Below are 18,323 nucleotides of genomic sequence, written 5' to 3' on the forward strand. Positions count from 1 at the left end.
AAATATAAAATAAAAAATTAATTTAATTTGGATTTAATTATTTAATTAAAAAAGAATTGAATGTTTTCCATTTAACTTTTTTTTTTCCTTATCAAGCGATTATTTATAGCCCTTTTATCAAAATGTAAAATTTTATAATTAATACTATTTAAAATAAAATATTATATTTATATTTTTCCTATAATTTTTGAGGTTGGCACTTTAAATTTTATGAAATAACATTAATTTGATCTAAATGAAATTTATTAAAAAGGTCTATAGACTATATAATATAACTAAAAAGAGTAATAAAAAAAATGAAATCCAATAAAAATATTTAATTTATATATATATAGTAAATAAGTTAAAAATATTTAATAAAAAAGTAAATTACTTAGTTTAGAAGATTTAGAATTATAAAGTTTATCAAATACAAAAGAAAACAATAATTTTAATTAATCTTCTAACATCTAGTTATTAGAGTTATTAATTTAAAGCAAAAAACCTTTGATTTTCCATAATGGATTTTCTGATTTACTTTATGTTTAAATTAATATATATATAAATAAATTTTAAAATTTTAATATTTTTAGTAAAGCTTTACTAATATTTTATAGATAATTTACCAGAAAATGTGATTTAATTTAAACATGAATTTCAGAAATATTTTCCAGTAGTTTACGATACTAAATTTATTTTAAATTCCTCTTAAAATTTAAAAAAGCAAGTTGATTATAATACTGAGTTAAGATATGCTTTTGAAAGTTTAATTAAATATAAGAATATTAAAAACTAAATAACTATAAATGAGAAATTTTAAAATTATTACTAATTAAATACTTTGTAAAATCAAAATAAATCCCATGTAGCTTCTTATGATGCGTTAATGACAGGTTATATATTTTTTAAATGCTTGGAGATTTTAAATATTGATAAATAAGAATTATAAAGCTTTTTTCAGAACAGAGTTTTTATGCCACTTTTATAATAAACATTTAATATTTCTTATCAAAATAAAAATGAAAAAATATAAGTATTTCATGTAAAATTATTGAATTGCGAATCTGAAGAAAATGATAATATTAGATAATAATTAATTAAATAATATTTTAATTCAGATTACATTTGTTAAGTTTATTTTGGAAATGAAAAAGAGTTTTTAGTTTATGTTAATGAATATGATAAATATTAAGAAATTCAATAATCATTAATTGATTTGAATCATATTAATATTTTAAATATTTAAGATAGATTTTTTTAGGTGAAAACATATTAGAAATATATACAGGATAAAAATAATTGAATATTTATGTTTAATTATAAAAACAAGTATATATTTATTTTTATCTAAAAATAAAGTTAAATATTATTTTTTATTTTATAAAAGTTTCTTATATTAAATGTATTTATATATATAATTCATTAATTTTAATTTTTTATAGATTCTTAATTTTTTTAGTAAAACCTTTATGATCTAATAAAAAAATAATTTGGATTATAGTTTTTTTAATTACTAAAGGCTAAAATTTCATTTACTTAATTTTTATTTTGTACTTTTTAAGGAATTTCAGGTTCATTCGAAAAATTAAATTAAAAATTAGTTTTTACTTTTTTTATATATATCATCATTATTAATACTTATTTTAAAAAAATAAATAAATATTACCTTCATTTAATTCTGAATTATTTTATTGAAATACTTCTTAGAATTAAGATTACGTTTTTTATTACTAATTATCCTTTTTATTTTCTTATACTTCTTAGTTTTCTATTTAATTTTTCTAGTAATCAACTTAAATATTTTTTTCTTAAAATTTATCAATAATATCTTTCAAAATAATATTTTATTCAAGTTTATTATTTTAATATTAATTGTAATATTCTTCTTCTGTTATTATATTATTTTCTTAATATTAATTACTAATAATTCTCGGAGGCCTAAAATAAATTAAAAAAATCAAACAAAGTCCTTAAGTAAATAATATTATAAAAAAAAAAAAAAACCAAAAATTATTAATTAAAGGTTCTGCTTTTCCACCATAAGTAGTTTCAATTTATGAAGGATTAGAGTGCTCAAACAAAGGTGTAGGCAAATTATTATTATAAAATCTTATTTTATTTATTGTATTTTCATGTAAAAAACTCTTAACAATTTAATAAGGAAAATAAATCGATGAAGGAGAGTTAACAACATAAGACGCAAACAATCTACTTCTGTAATTTTAAGATAAATATTACATGATTTATTTTAAATACAAAACCAAACTATTAAGTCCAATAGATTTCAAATCTATAATCACAATCCAGTTCTCGATCTATTAAATAATAAAGATCCAGACATTGTTTTTTTGTTTTACTTATCCTTATAAAAGTAAGTTTTTTATAATGAATTCGAAAAAGTATGTCATACTATCTAATATTTAATTTATTTTTATATTCTTTAAATCGAATCTTTAGATATTTAAAACTATTATTGGTCGAAATTTCATGTCTCTTCCATGAACATAAAATAATCCACTTTACTAATTTATTGTTTTAAATATTTTTTTAAATTATTTTTTATTTAGAATTTTATTATACTAATATTTGATAGGTATCATCATTCAATTAAGGAGGAATATTTTGAATTCGCCATTGTTAATGTAATTACATATATGATATAGTGTTTTTAATATTAAATTAATTAGCATATAAAAATCGTAATTTTCTTGATTCGGTCCACCAGTCCATTAAACAAATATTTTATTTATTTATTTCATTGTTCAAAATGCTTAATTATTCTATTTCAAAATAATCTAAATTAATATGTCCTTCAAAAATATAACGAATAGCATTCTTTTCATTTCCAATTTTTTAATCTTTATCTATTATTATTAAAAAAAAAATATTTTATAATTCTTATTTTAAATATAAATAACATGTTGGAAAATATAAAAATGCTGAATAAGGAATTAAAGGAAATTAATCTAATTAAAAAATGTTTGTATTCATAAAATGGATTTGTTAATTAAAAATAATAAAAAATATATTTATATATAAAATATATTATTTTATAAATAATAATACCTTTTTAATAATTTTATAGTAAAAAATAATAATATAGATATATATATATATATATATATATATATATATTTTATATTATTTTAATTTTTTATTTTATAATTTATATTTATTATTTTTCAAAATATAATTAATAAATTTTTTATTACATATTACATATAAATATTTTTTTTGTTACTTTAACATTTAATGAAAAAAAAAAATTTATATACTTATTATAGATAACAAAAAATTAAACAAAATATTATTATATTTTATTTAATTTATAAAAGTGTGATAATATTTATAAATAAATTATCAATTTATTAATATAGTTAAATTTATTATAAATAAATAAATTTTTATTTTAATATTAACTTTTTAAATATTTTATTCAATTCTATTAAAAATGATATAAATAATAAAAAAATAAAACTAACTAAACAAAAATCAATTTAAATATTAAATATAGATATTTATTATTAAAAAATATATAATTTTAATTAAATTAACTTATTTGTATATAAAATAAATGCTGAACCTCATTTATATATATTCTTTTATTTTTGAAATATGTATAATTTTAAACAATTGAAAATTCTAATACATCCTTTGAAAGCATTTCAAAATATTAGTAATATAAATGTTAGTAAATAACTAAAATTTATAATGGACAAATTTATTATTAATAAAATCATATTTATTCAATTTTTGTTATTATATAAATAAAAATCCTAAAGTTAAATTAAGAATATTTATTTAAAATTAAAAATACTAAAATCAAAATTAAAAAATACACAAAAAAAGTTTAATATAAAAATTTTAAATGAATTCTAATTATTTAATATTTGATTTATATTAATTTTTTATAAAGATTCTATTTTTTATTTTTTATGTATTAAATGTATTAAAACTCTATTTATAATAAAGCTAAACCAATATATATTTTAGTCACTATTAATTTTTTGAAAAATAAAATTACAGTAAATTAAATAAAATGTGAATAAATAATAATCAATTTTATTTTGTACAAACAAAACTAAAGAATTTATAAAATCTTTAGTAATATAATAATTGTATTAATTTTTTTATTTTTAGTTTTATTTAATTATTTTAATAATAAAAATTGTGTATATAATATAGTTAAATTGTTTAATTATATTTTTATTAATATTTATCAAATTTTATTCTTTAAGTTATCAATTAACAATATTTACAAATAAACATTAAAATCATTTGTTAATTAAAATATTGTTTTCTTATTTAAATTTATATTTTTGAGAGATATATGAAATTAGTATTTTTAATAAATTTTTTAAATAATCTATATATTCGAAAAATCAATTGTATTTACTAAAAAAAAAATTTTTTCTATATTTGTATAAAATTAATTATATTATTATTTTGTATTTTTTATTTTTTATAAAAAAAAATAAAAAAAATTAAATTATTAAAAAAATATAAAAAGAAATCAAAAAGAAAATAAAATAAAAGATATTAGATATAAATGGTATTTAAAAAAAAAATATTAACTAATAAAACATATATTTTAATAAATTATAAAGCAAAAGTCCAACGATTAAATAATAGAAGAAGAAGTTCATATATTAGAAAATTGTAAAGAATGTCTAAAATTATTAAGAGATTGTTAATTATGCAAGTCAGATCCAACTTTAGATATTTTATTAAAAAAATATCGTACTCTAGGCGCATTTGAAGATATTTTATCAAAATCACCTTCAAAAGAAAAAGAAAAGACCTGTATAATTTTTAAATACAAATAATTTATAAAATGTTTAATTGATATGAATAAATTTAAATATTTAAAATAAACATATAATATTAATTATATAAAATTAGAAACTTTATAAAAAAAAAATAGTAGAAAATTAAAAGAATAAACTTTCAGACATAACAAAAAATAACGAAGATTTAAATAAGAAAAAATAATAAAATACTTCTTCATAATATAAACCAAAATAAAAAAGAAGTAGATCATCTTCATCATAATCGCAGTAAAAATAAAGAATTAATTAAAAAAAATACGAATAAATGTATCAACTATTAATAATAATAATATATTTATTTTACTTTTTTTTCTTTTTTCTAAAAAAAAAAGGTCAAACTCCTCAAGTAAATCTAGGGCTTATAAAAACAATAATAATAATAATAATAGAGGGGGAAGTTATTATCCTAACCAGAGAAATTATTATCATAATACAAACAGAGGTAATTATGATAATAGAAAATATAGAAGCAAATCACCAAATATAATTAGCAATAACAACAGATATCATTATAATTAAGGATTTAATAAAATGCAAATAATAATTATTAACAATAAAAATAATAATATAGAAGAAATTCAAGATCACCTTATAGAAGATCACCCTAAAATTACAATAATAATAACAGCAATAATAATAATAATAATAATAATAATAATAGTAAATATAAAGAAGAACGTAGGAGAACAAAATCAAGAACAAGAACAAATTCAAAGTTTATTTCTACTATTTTTTTTTATTATTATTATTAAAAATATTTATATATATAATATAGAGATAATATAAAAAAACTTTCTTCATCAAGAAGTTCGAGCAGAGACATGCGTTTAAACAGAGATGGATATTAAAAAGAAGTAAAAATAGATATGATAATTATAAAAAGCAAAATAATAAAATATTTGAAAAAGAAAGAAGCTATTCAAATCAAGACAAGAATAAATAATATAGAAATAGAAGTCATTCAAAGTATTTATATTTAATATAAATTAATTATAGTCATATGTTTTTTTTTATAATTAGCTAATATGATAATAAAAATAATAATAAAGATGAAGATGAAGTATAAAAATAACTTGAATAAGCAATTATTTAATAATTCTCGAATAAATGATAGGAAAAATTAATTATAACAAAAACATATAATAATAATAATTTTTTATTTTAAAACTGTTATTTAATTTTTCTAATCATTATAATTTTTTATTCTTTTTATTAAAAATATAATATATTTATTAATCATATAATATGTATATAAATACAACGATTAGAACTAAATACACTTGCCTAAATAAATTTATTTTTTAAATAAAGTATTTATATTCTTTTTTTTTTAAATTAAAAAAATTTATATTTTTATGAAATTTTTCATTATTTTTTTAAAAAATAAATTGATTTCTATATATATATATATATATATATATATATATATATATATATATATTTTAATAAATTTATATTAACTAATAATAACAAAAAGTTATCAATTTAAATTATTTGTGTTATAGATATTTTTTTTTTTCTGCATTTATTTATCTTTCATTTTTTTTAAAAACTTCTTTACTTGTTATAACAGGAAAATACCTAATATTATATTTATTTATAATAAGCAGAGTATGTAAATATAAACTAATATATATTATTTTAATTACTCTATTCTTTCTTTATATCTTTATACAGGAACATAATCTATATATGTATCATAAAAATCTTTAGGTTGATAATATGTTTAATGTTCTAAAACATAATAATCAATAACTGATTTTTCTTTAGGAATATATTTTTAATCCTACTATTATTCATAATATATTTCTTTTCTTAAATATGGAACATATTCTATATTAGGTTAATCATGTAGAGGTTATTATATATTTGCGTGATTGTTTTTTATATATCTATTTATAACTGGCTATTTGCTTTACTATATATTTTGAGAATTAATGGGATAGCCTTAATTTTATATAATATTATTGTTTTCTTGCTCTAAAAAAAAATTTTAATAGTTTAATTAATTATCGTATTTATTAATTGTATTAGAAACAGATCTTGGAGGAATAAAACGTGACATTTATAAAATTTATATTCTTTTAGTCTTTTAGTATTAATAAATATATAAAAATATTTAAATTAAAATAAATATTATTCTTTAAAAAAAAAATTGTTATATTAATTTAATTATTTTTTATTATATATATATTTATATAGATATATATATATATATATATATATATTTATTTTTAAAGTTTTTAGTAATCCTTACATCTATTATCTTTAAAATATATATATATAATCTTTAAAATTCATTTTTTTATAATAAGATTTTTAATATTTTTTATATTAATTAGTTAACTTTTATTATTAAAAATTTATATTTTATTTTAAATTTAATTTATTTCATAATCATCATCTATTTAAACTTCTTAATATTCTCCTTGCAAATATTCATGATTTAAAGCTTATTCGGGTGTTATTCTTTTTTCCGGATCTTTTTAAAGTAATTAAATTAATAAATCTTTACCTTTTATATAGTCTTAATTTAAAAAATATAATAATTTTATATAATTTTTTTTTAAAAATAATTAAGGATTAATAAATTAAATTTTTGATTTAATATAAAATTAATTATAAAAAAAAAATTTATACTGTATTTATTTTTTATTTCTGAAAAATTATAATCAATATTGCATTATTTATTTAAATATAAAGTTTCATCATAAATCCTTCCTTTAAAAAGTAACTTTGAGGTTAATCTACAATTTTCAATATATAAAATATAATAAATAATAAACAATTAATATATATATAAAAAATTATATACTATATACAAATTATAGAAAATAACGCCTAAACTAAAAATATCGCATTAAGAAGAGTATTTTTTCATAACTTTTAAATTTAATATTTCTGGTGCTATATAACCTGGAGTTCCGCATCTGTAATATAAAAAATTCTCCACGTTAGTAAATGTTGATAAACCGAAATCTATCAAAATAAACTAATTTTAATTTGTATAGAATATGTTATCAGGTTTTATATCTCTATGTGATATATTGAATTTGTTTAAAATAGTCAAAGTTTAAAGTATTGTTTTCATAAAGCAAAGAGTAAATTACTCGTCTTTTTTTCTTTTTTTTATTTCTTCTTTTAAAGATTAGCCTTATAAATAAGAAAGTATAAATACATATGTTTAGTCGGTTTCGAATACTTCTAGTAACTATATAATATTTTTTTAGCCTTTTAATTTTTACATAATAATTATTTCATTAAATAGCATTTACTTTATTTTAAATTAAGTAGATTAATAAATTATATAATACATATCCATGTGAATTATTCAATAGATGTTCTTTATAAATAATTTTTGCAGCATACTCATTTTCCGAGTTATTCTCTTTAATTCTAAATACCTAATACATATTATTTTTTTAATAAATAATCTATAATTATTTTATAAACTTAAGAAAAGCTTCCTCTTCCAATTATATTTTGAATAGAATATATGTTTTCGAAATCTAATTAAATAATTTTTTAGGATAAATATTAAATTATTTTTTAATTATTTTAATCATTTTCAATAAATATGAATTCTAATAATTTATTTTGTTTATATGATTTGATTTAAAATAATATAAATCCTTTTTTTATTTATGTGGCATGTTAAATAATCCATTTTAGTCTAAGTTCGAAATTTATATTAATAATTATTTTTAAAAACTTTTAACCTAATATAAAGTAATATTTTATTTATAAAAAATATAAATATTTACAATAAATTATTATTCGAAAATTGAGATTTTACATATATTTTATTCTATATTATTTTAATTTTATATAATCTATATACATTATACTTTAAACAACTTATTTTATTGCATATTTAATAAATTATATAATATAATATTATTATAATTATATAAATATAAATATATAAATTTATTATTTTAGATTAAAAATATTAAATTTAAAATTTAGTCTTGTTTTTATTTCTTCAAAAAAATAATTGAAAATAAATAGCAAAAATATTGTAAATAAAATTTTATTTTTATATAAATTAAATAAATATTATATAAAAATTATGAAATTAAATATAAAATATAATAGTTTTAAACAAATTAATTAAATTTAAATAGATATATTATAATTAAAAAATTTAAAATAAATAATTAGAAAAAATAAAAAAAATATTTAAAAAAAATATTAAAAATATCAAAAAAATATTAGTATTTTTGTATTAATAATAAATAAAATAAAAAAAAATTCAAAATATTTAATTTATATATAAAATAAAATTTTTATAGAAAATAAAAAATAGAAAAAATATTATAAAAAAAAGTTAAAAATTATAAATATTACTATATATATTAAAAAAAAAAATTATTTAAATATTATTTATATTACAAATTTAAATATATATTATATATTTATAATATATATATATATATATATTTTTTTATATAAATATTCAATTCTATAACTCTTTTGCTGTTTATGTCCATTTTATTTTTACAATAATTTTTTAATCTATATTATATTATATTATATTTTTTTCTAATAAATAAGATTATTTTATAAAAAAAAATTTATATAATTTTTAATTCAATGAATTTTATCAAATATTATAAAATATATCATTATATAATATAAAACATAAGTCATTATTTTATTTAATATTAACTCTAAAATCTTTTAAATAATCTTTATACGCATAAAAAGTATTTATTATGTTCATTATATATAATTTTATTCTATTAAATTCTTATTTCTTTATAAAATAATTTACTATTTTTAATTATATATAATAATAATTTTTTTGATATTTTTTTATTTTTCATTAATTATTTTTCCTTTGGAATTAATTATTTAATATTAACTTTAGTCGATATGTTAAGTAAAATAAACAAAATATATTTGATTAAATATAGTATACTATTTCATATCTATATAATTAATTATTAACATTTGAATAGAAAATAAATTGTAAATGCTTAATAACAGTTTTATAATAAATTTATACAACTATATTTACAATAAACAAAACTAAATAATAAAACGATTTAATTTTTTAAAGAATAAACAATATACTGATGTTTAAGATGAATTATCGGTTTTATAATAAATAAAACTTAAAAATAATTACTTGCTTAAATTAGTAAATAAGTGAATCTTTTAATATTAATAATTAATTTAAAATTGAATATTTTTATTAGCAGTGTAATATAATTAATATATATTTAAATTAAATATAAATAAAATATTTATAGAAAGAAAATTAATATTCTTTTATTAAGTAATATATTATTATAATAAACCTATTATAAAAAATTAAATTTAATTATAATTTTTAAAATTATTTGTTAAATAAAATATATAACTTATATAACTATAAAATATAGATTATAAATAATAATTTTATTATTTATATAACATGATATTTCTTTATTTTATTTTTATTAAAAAATTTTTACTTATATTATTTTTTAATATAAATTAAAATTAAATTAAATATAAATACATGATAAAAATAAAATTCTAAGTAAAAACTCATACTAATATGGGTTAAAGTGTCTATATAGTAGGTAATCATCATTAATTAGGAAACTGGATAGAAATAGCAGGTTTATAATTATAAACAAACCAAAATTATTATCCTATATGGGAAACATAGAATTTTATATAGTTTGAACAAGGAACTTAATTAGAATTTAAAATTGTAATAATGGATGGCTATTGTTCTTTAAATAGATGGGAAAATTTATATGAAAATAGATAGTATAAAGTTCCATAAACTAATTAAAATATTAATATAACACTTAGTTTTGAAGAAGGTAATAAGCAAATGAATGAAAATATTAAAAATGATAAATAAATATAATAATGAAAAAAAATAAAAAAAATCTGTAATTTTATTTTATATATGTAAATTATTTTTATAAACTTATTATTATTTAAATAAATATTAAATAAAAAAATATAAAAAATTATATTTAAAAAAAGTTTTAAGAAAATAGTAATTTTAGAAATATAAAAATGCTATGGGTAATGAATCAAAATATAAATATAAAAAGATATGTAAATATATTTATATATAAAAAATAATTATTTATATTTTTATTTATATTTATATTTATATTTATCATTATTTTTTTTTCTTCTTTAATTTTTTAACTTTTTTAAAATTAATTTTAAGTTAAATAATGTAATAAATATATATCATTAAATATATAATTTAATTAGAAATTCGTAACAAATATATTTATTATGATTTTTTAAATTTTTTTTATTTATTTATTATATACTAATATATATATTTTAGCAATTAAATTACAATCTATTTTTATATTTTTTTTATATTGAAATATATTTAAAAATCTATTTTTTTTTATTTAATATTATTTTTATTATTTATATAATAGAACTTATTAATTTTATTTTTTTTTTTTTATTTTAATGTTTTTTTTATATAGTTCCTTAATTATTTATATACTTTTTTTTTCCATTTATTATAAAATTGTTTTTTTATTATTTATCTATTAGTATTTTTAACTTTCTTATTTTTTTTTATTGCATATTTTTATTTTGATATTATATAAATATTATATTATTAATAACTTATTTAATTAATATTTTCAATTGCATTAAATATTATTTAAATTAATTATTTAAATATTTATTTTTATTTATTTATTTAAGTTATCTATTTTTTATACAATATCTAAGTTTTTTAATAATTTATTATTTAGAAAAATTTCATTATTTTATATTTATTATAAATAATTATACTAATGTTTTAATTTTTTTTATTTATTTTATAAACTAGTACATATCTTATACTTAATATAAATATGAAATTTTTTATCGAAATATTCTTATAATTGTGTTTTATTCTTTTCTCTTAGACTTAAAGTAATACATATAATCTAAAAAAATATTTTATTTAATAATATTTAAATTAATTTATTTTATTTTTTATGTAAAAAAATTTTAAGTTATATAATTTCAAATATAAATAAATATAAATTTTTCAAAAATGAATAAATATTGTATAATCACTTCTTTTATATTTCTTTAAAAATTATTATATTAAATAATGAAAACTTAGAATTATTATTTATTACAATGGAAATATTTTAAGCATTAAGATATTAAAGAAATATAAAAATTTAGATTCTTTGTAATATATACTGAGAAAAATAATATTAATTAAAAATTGCCTTATGTTATGATCTGTATATTTATGTTGCACAAAAAACTAATTATATGTATAACTAAATTATAAAATAAAATAAAAACTTATTCTTCAATAATATACTCTAAATAAGTATATTGAAAAATTCATTAGACATTAGTTCTTTATAAATTTCTGATTAAACAGATTGATATATGGCAATATATTGGCCTTAATATATATCTATCCCATATTAATTATAAAGAACTAATGTATAAATAATATAACTAAAATTATATATAGAATAAAATAAGCAATTTAAAAATTGAGTAGACAAATAGTATATAATAATATTACTTAGAATTAAATATAAAATTATAGAATATAATAGGCTTAATATATATTCTATAATTAATTTGATTCTAATCATTTATTAACTAGTTATTTTTTTATTCATTGTAATTTCATTTTATATTTTGTATCTTTCTAAATTTTCTATATATATCATTAAATTTAAAAAATAGAAATAAAATGTTTATTTATATTATTCATACCAATACTTAATTATACATAAACAACAATAAACTAGAATAAAATTATTTTCCAAATATACCGGCTCTTTTAGGGTTTTAAGTTTCAAATTTTTTCGAAGAAGTTAGTTGATATTAGTCTGCATTTTATAGTATTGTTTTTACAATATCTTTTAAGTTCAAGATTTAAAAAATTAGTATTATTTTTAGGTATTTGATATTTTTGTAAATTATTATGGGTATTATTATTTGTTATTTTTTATATTTTATATGAATGCTCAAAATTATGTCATTATGGTATTTTCTGTATTACCTTTTTCGTGAATTCTTTATCATACTTAGGGATTATTTTCCTTATTGTATAAATGTTTAAAATGAATCAAATAGGAATTTTTATTAACATTTTTACTTTATATTAAGATTTTATTTTTGATAAATGTAAATTTTGTAATTAAATATTTTTCTAATATTATAAGTTTTATAAATTTATTTAGTTGGGTGGGTGTTTTGAAAAAGCTTCAGGTTAATATTATTTTCATGTAATCTCATTTATTTTTATAATGCTATTGATTATTTTTATTTATATTTATACTTATATATATATATAAATATATATATATATATATATATATATATATAGTAGTAATAATATAACAAATTTAAGTATTCTATTAAAGATATGAATTCTATTTGAAATTATCAATTAAATATATAAATAAAATATATGATTTTTTATTTTATTTTTATTTTTAAATAAAATTATTATAATATATAATCTTTAATGAAATAAAATTCTATTAATAATATTAAAAATGTTTTGTAATACAAAAAAAATATAAATATTTATAAAAAAAAAAATTATATAAATAAAATATAATTTTATATAAATAGAAAATATAAATTTTTTAATTAATAAATATTTATAATACAAATAATTTATTAAATAAAACATTAAAAAAATATATATATATATAAATATATAAATATTTTTATATTTATATAATTTAAATATTATAATTGGAAAATAATATATCTTTTATTTTTACATTTTAATCTTACTTTGTTAATATTTTTTATTTAATTTATATATCTATTTTTAATATAAAATATTTTAAATTAAAGATTACCTTTATATACAAAGATGAAATCCTAATTTATATATTTAAAATGTTTTGTTTATTTCAATTAATAAAATTAAAAGAAGATTTATCTACTATTTAAATAAATGTATATATAAAAAATAAAAATGATTAAAATAACCTTCAAACTTATCAAATAATTCTTTAAAAATTTCATCTTCATTCTATATATCACTTAAAATTGTTTATAAAATATATTTTTAATATTCATTTAATTCTTATATTTGCTAAATTTAATTATTTTTAAGGTTTTTATTTCTCTTTCTGTTAATCCTTTTCTAATCAAAAATAAAATATATCGACTTATTTTTCTTTTCAAATAATGGCAATAATTCATATTATTAAATAGAATTATTCTATTATTATAATTAAAAATTAAATTATTATTCATTTTCTTTATAATTTGAAATTTTAAAATCTTAAATGTTTTCCATTGAACTTTATCTAGAAATGTTAATTTGACTTGAATAACTATTTGAAATACTATTATTAATAATTTATGTTTCTTAATTATCATTAAATAATTAGTTATATCTTTAAAAGAAAAATTCTTAATTATTTTAATTAAGATCTGTATCTATTTCATATGAATTAATTATATTTAAATTTTAATTATAAAAATAATTATTATAAATATTATTATTATTATTATTATTATTATTATTAATATTATTATTATTTTTATTACTATTATTGTTATTGTTATTGTTATTGTTATTGTTATTGTTATTGTTATTGTTATTGTTATTGTTATTTTTATTATTTTTATTACTATTATTGTTATTGCTATTGTTATTGTTATTGTTATTTTTATTATTATTAATAATATTAATATCAATTTTATTTTTATTATTTTAAATATTTTAATTTAGTTTATTATTTTTCAAGTTATAATTTTCATTTATTTTCATTATATAATTTTCTTCTTTTGAATAAAATACATCTATAGGAGCCCCTAACTATTATTCAATTTTTTTATTTTATCTTTTTATTTTTAAAAAAAATATATATAACTTAAAATTTCATTTATTTTAAACTTTTAAAATTATTCCATTAATTATAATGCACATAAATATTCTTTTTTAATTAATTATTCCGTAATAATTCTTCTCTCACTTTAATTGTGATAAAGATAGCAATTAATTTAAGAACAATTATAATCTTAACAAGGTTTCGTTTTGTAATTAAATGGATGATAATCTAACTCTTTCCATCCATGGCAGTTTTAACATTCTTAAAGTTAAGAACATCCACCTTCTGAGTATTTACAAATATTTCTTTATTCCATTTTTCACACTAAATATTTTTTATTTAAAATTTTTTAGAATCTCTTCTAAAATCTTAAACGTTATGCATATATACACATTCACTTCTTTCATGTCTTTTTTTAAATATTTTTATTTTAAATTAAATTTATTAAAATTTTAATGCATAAAATAAATATATAAAATTTAAATAAATTTTAAATTCTGTATATTTATTTATTATTTTGTATTTTACTATTCAATATTAGGACACCAAATTGTTTTATAAAAGTAAATATAAAAAACATTGTTTCTAAGCATTTTATCAATACAAGGAATAACTAGTTCTTATTCAGAATGTGCAAAAGAACAAAACTATCCGTATTCACACATTTAATAGTTTCCATATGTAAAGAATTTACAAAACTTAGTTCTATATCTTAATGGATGATACAACTATTCTACTTTATTATGAACTTAAATGCATGTATTTTTTTAATCACATTTTTCTCGTTTTTTACATTAGTTGAATGTGTATTAATACTTTAAAGGACATCTTCTTAGATCTTCTTAACTGTGATAAAATGAACATTTTTTTTTATCATGATAGTCCTTTTTAGGGCAAAAAATTGTTTTAAATTAACTTATTTCGAGTTATATTTTTTCTTTTAATTAATCTTTAAATTCAAATGAAGGAGAGGATATTTTCATTACATTTAACTTTTTTTTAATACTATTTGCTATTATTTTAACGTTATAGTTTTCAGAATTATTGATATTATAGTTATACATTTTCTCTACTTTATTATTTTATTTAGTTTTTTTATTTAAATAGATGAGAGGATAATGAATAGTTGTTAAAAATTAAGATTTTTAAGTTTTTTTAAAATAATAATTTGAGTTAAATATTTTTTCCTTTTTTTATTTGTTTGCTTATTTTGAATTTTATAATTTTATTTACTTTGTGATTTTAATAAGCTTTTCCGATATTAATTTATTTAATGTATACATAAAAATATAAGTTAGTAAAATATTATTATTAAGTAAAGTATTAAAAATAATTTAAATTGAATTTTTATTTTCATTTTATAAATAAAAAATTAATATTTAAAAATTTAAACTATTATTTTTAACATTATTTATATTATATTATTCATATTTATTTTTGTTTAATGTTATAATAATTTTTTATATAAAATATTTTTATTAAAATGATTATTTTGTTTATAAACTATATTTATAACTTTAAAATTGATATTATTTATATGCAGTAGTATAAATAAAAATATATTTTTCAATTATTATATATTTTTATTTTATACTTTTTTCATTTTTAAGATACAAATATTTTATTATTTATATTTTAAATAATTTTCTTATAATAAAAATATTATATTTATTAAAATTAAATATTTTTATTTATTATTATTAATATTTCTTTTTATTTTTATTTGACGATATTATTATTTTTATTTGACGATATTATTAATTTTTATTTAATTAATGATTTTAACATTTAAAAATTCTTAAAATACTTTTATAAATAAAAATATTTTATTTATATAATAAAGATTTAAATTTACATACTATTTTTTTTTTAAATCATTATTTTTCATCTTAATTTTAAAATCTCAATGGACTATAAAATTACTCCGAATTCAAAGTTTTTTATGTAAAAAATTAATTAGTAGATTAATTACATTTGCTAATAGTTTATAAGTTAAATTATTAAGAACTATAAGTTTATTTACATCGCTTTTAACTTAATTTAAGAATTGATTAATTGGTAATATATTTAACTCTAAATCCCAAATTAGTAATAAATTCATCGTCTTATAAAGGTTTAATTTTATTTTATTTGATTATTGTTCTATAATTATGCTAATTAATTTTATTGTGAAAGTTTATAGTTAAATTATCACTTAATTTTAGAGGTTAACGTTTTATTTATATTATTCTATAGTCTGTTGCTGGAATAAATTAAGGCTTTTATAATGATCCTTCATCTTTATTTGGATTGTCTAAGTATCTTATTTATTAATATTTTTTCCTTTTTGTATTTTTTATTATTTCAAGTACCTTTTTATTTAATTTAAATATATTTTGGCTAAATATTGATTTTTTTATTTTTATTTTTATTTTTTACTTGTTCTAGTTTTTAAACTTATTTTTTATGCATTACTTTTTATACGAAATTCTTTATTTTATTATCATGAACTTATTAAAGAATTACTTCTTTTAATTCATTTTTATCTTATATTTATGTACAGTTATTAATTGTAAAAGCTTCTTAATTCATTTAATTATTTGCATTTTAATTTTTATTATGTTATTTTAAAAACTATTCTTATATTTTTTAGTCTTATCGCATTTTATTTACAGATTTTCTTGTAAATCTTGTTAGCTAGCGTATTTATTTTATATAGTCTTTAAACTAATTATCATTTTTCATTCCAAATTATAAACTATTTCGAAGCATGTTTAAATATATTTCATCTTCTTTTTTTTTTTAAATCAGAAAAATAAGAAATCTTTTAATTTTATATTTAATCAATTTTAAATTAAGTTAACTTTTATTATTATTTATAAAATTTATAAGGATTAAAAGGATTGTAACTTATTTCATTTTAGTATTATTTCATTATATTGTAAAAATATGAATATAAATTATAAAATATTAATATATATATATATAATTATTAATAATAATAGGATTATTTTATTTTTTATTTAATTATTTATAATATCTGTATTAATAAATAAATTTTTAATGATTTTTATACTGAAAATATTTGATGTATATGTAATTATATATTAAATTTCTATTTTATTATAATAAATAGTAGAAATATATTTTAAAATCCATATTTTTATATTTATTGATATTAATTTATCAATTAATAATTTATTTATAGAAATATTTTAAATCTCATTTTTATTTTTTTATTATAACTTTTAATTTAAATTTCTAAAATTAATAATTTTTAAAACTAATCTAATATATACTGTTTTCATATTCTCTCTAATATTTTTTTTTTTATGAAATTAATATTATTTGTTTATAAATATTATATTATTTTAATCATTTAATTATATATTTTTGACATTTTTTATTAAAACAATACAAATTAATTTAAAAAGCAAAAATTTATAATAGATATATAAGCAAAAATAAATTAAATTAAAAATAAAACAAAGTATTGTAAATACTTTTATGAAAAATAAAAAAAAAATTCAAATTATTTTCTTTATATTTAAAATAAATAATTTGTTTTATCATATGCTTTAAATCGAAAATAAATTAGTTGTTTATTCTATTTTTTAAATATTTTCTTATATTAATCCACTATTTTTTGTTTTCTTTATTATTTGAAAAAGCAATATTTAAAACAAATAATATATTTAATTATTATTTTCCATCTTTTAATTTTTATTTAATT

At 13.4% G+C, this 18,323-nt stretch overlaps 1 protein-coding gene across 1 annotated transcript, besides 31 other annotated features; it reads right to left on the bottom strand. All coding sequences in view use genetic code 6, as the record gives it.

Annotated features, from left to right (window-relative positions):
• Positions 1-1,604: 1,604 nt before the first annotated feature.
• On the bottom strand, positions 1,605-2,970 carry IMG5_122180 (hypothetical protein; the record flags this gene model as incomplete). Its single annotated transcript, XM_004032400.1, has 2 exons — positions 1,605-2,501; positions 2,560-2,970. The coding sequence occupies 2 exons, from the start codon at positions 2,968-2,970 to the stop codon at positions 1,605-1,607; spliced, it is 1,308 nt and encodes a 435-aa protein (XP_004032448.1).
• Positions 2,507-2,540: a microsatellite.
• Positions 2,971-2,995: 25 nt separating the features above from the next.
• Positions 2,996-3,034: a microsatellite.
• Positions 3,035-3,076: 42 nt separating this feature from the next.
• Positions 3,077-3,114: a microsatellite.
• Positions 3,108-3,161: a microsatellite.
• A 2,261-nt stretch (positions 3,162-5,422) lies between these two features.
• Positions 5,423-5,468: a microsatellite.
• Positions 5,469-6,016: 548 nt separating this feature from the next.
• Positions 6,017-6,055: a microsatellite.
• A 149-nt stretch (positions 6,056-6,204) lies between these two features.
• Positions 6,205-6,249: a microsatellite.
• Positions 6,250-6,991: 742 nt separating this feature from the next.
• Positions 6,992-7,036: a microsatellite.
• Positions 7,037-7,567: 531 nt separating this feature from the next.
• Positions 7,568-7,638: a microsatellite.
• A 1,044-nt stretch (positions 7,639-8,682) lies between these two features.
• Positions 8,683-8,728: a microsatellite.
• Positions 8,686-8,738: a microsatellite.
• Positions 8,739-8,948: 210 nt separating this feature from the next.
• Positions 8,949-9,009: a microsatellite.
• Positions 8,949-9,024: a microsatellite.
• Positions 8,963-9,022: a microsatellite.
• Positions 9,025-9,074: 50 nt separating the features above from the next.
• Positions 9,075-9,112: a microsatellite.
• Positions 9,113-9,208: 96 nt separating this feature from the next.
• Positions 9,209-9,267: a microsatellite.
• Positions 9,212-9,251: a microsatellite.
• A 1,381-nt stretch (positions 9,268-10,648) lies between the features above and the next one.
• Positions 10,649-10,692: a microsatellite.
• Positions 10,693-10,902: 210 nt separating this feature from the next.
• Positions 10,903-10,939: a microsatellite.
• A 236-nt stretch (positions 10,940-11,175) lies between these two features.
• Positions 11,176-11,210: a microsatellite.
• Positions 11,211-13,080: 1,870 nt separating this feature from the next.
• Positions 13,081-13,139: a microsatellite.
• Positions 13,094-13,139: a microsatellite.
• A 187-nt stretch (positions 13,140-13,326) lies between these two features.
• Positions 13,327-13,405: a microsatellite.
• Positions 13,359-13,405: a microsatellite.
• An 845-nt stretch (positions 13,406-14,250) lies between these two features.
• Positions 14,251-14,285: a microsatellite.
• Positions 14,263-14,493: a microsatellite.
• A 1,566-nt stretch (positions 14,494-16,059) lies between these two features.
• Positions 16,060-16,096: a microsatellite.
• Positions 16,097-16,168: 72 nt separating this feature from the next.
• Positions 16,169-16,217: a microsatellite.
• A 59-nt stretch (positions 16,218-16,276) lies between these two features.
• Positions 16,277-16,329: a microsatellite.
• Positions 16,294-16,336: a microsatellite.
• Positions 16,325-16,381: a microsatellite.
• The last annotated feature ends 1,942 nt before the right edge of the window (positions 16,382-18,323 follow it).

The sequence above is a fragment of the Ichthyophthirius multifiliis genome (genome assembly GCF_000220395.1).
Source record: "Ichthyophthirius multifiliis unplaced genomic scaffold scaff_1120509250972, whole genome shotgun sequence".
Taxonomy (NCBI): Eukaryota; Ciliophora; class Oligohymenophorea; order Hymenostomatida; genus Ichthyophthirius; species Ichthyophthirius multifiliis.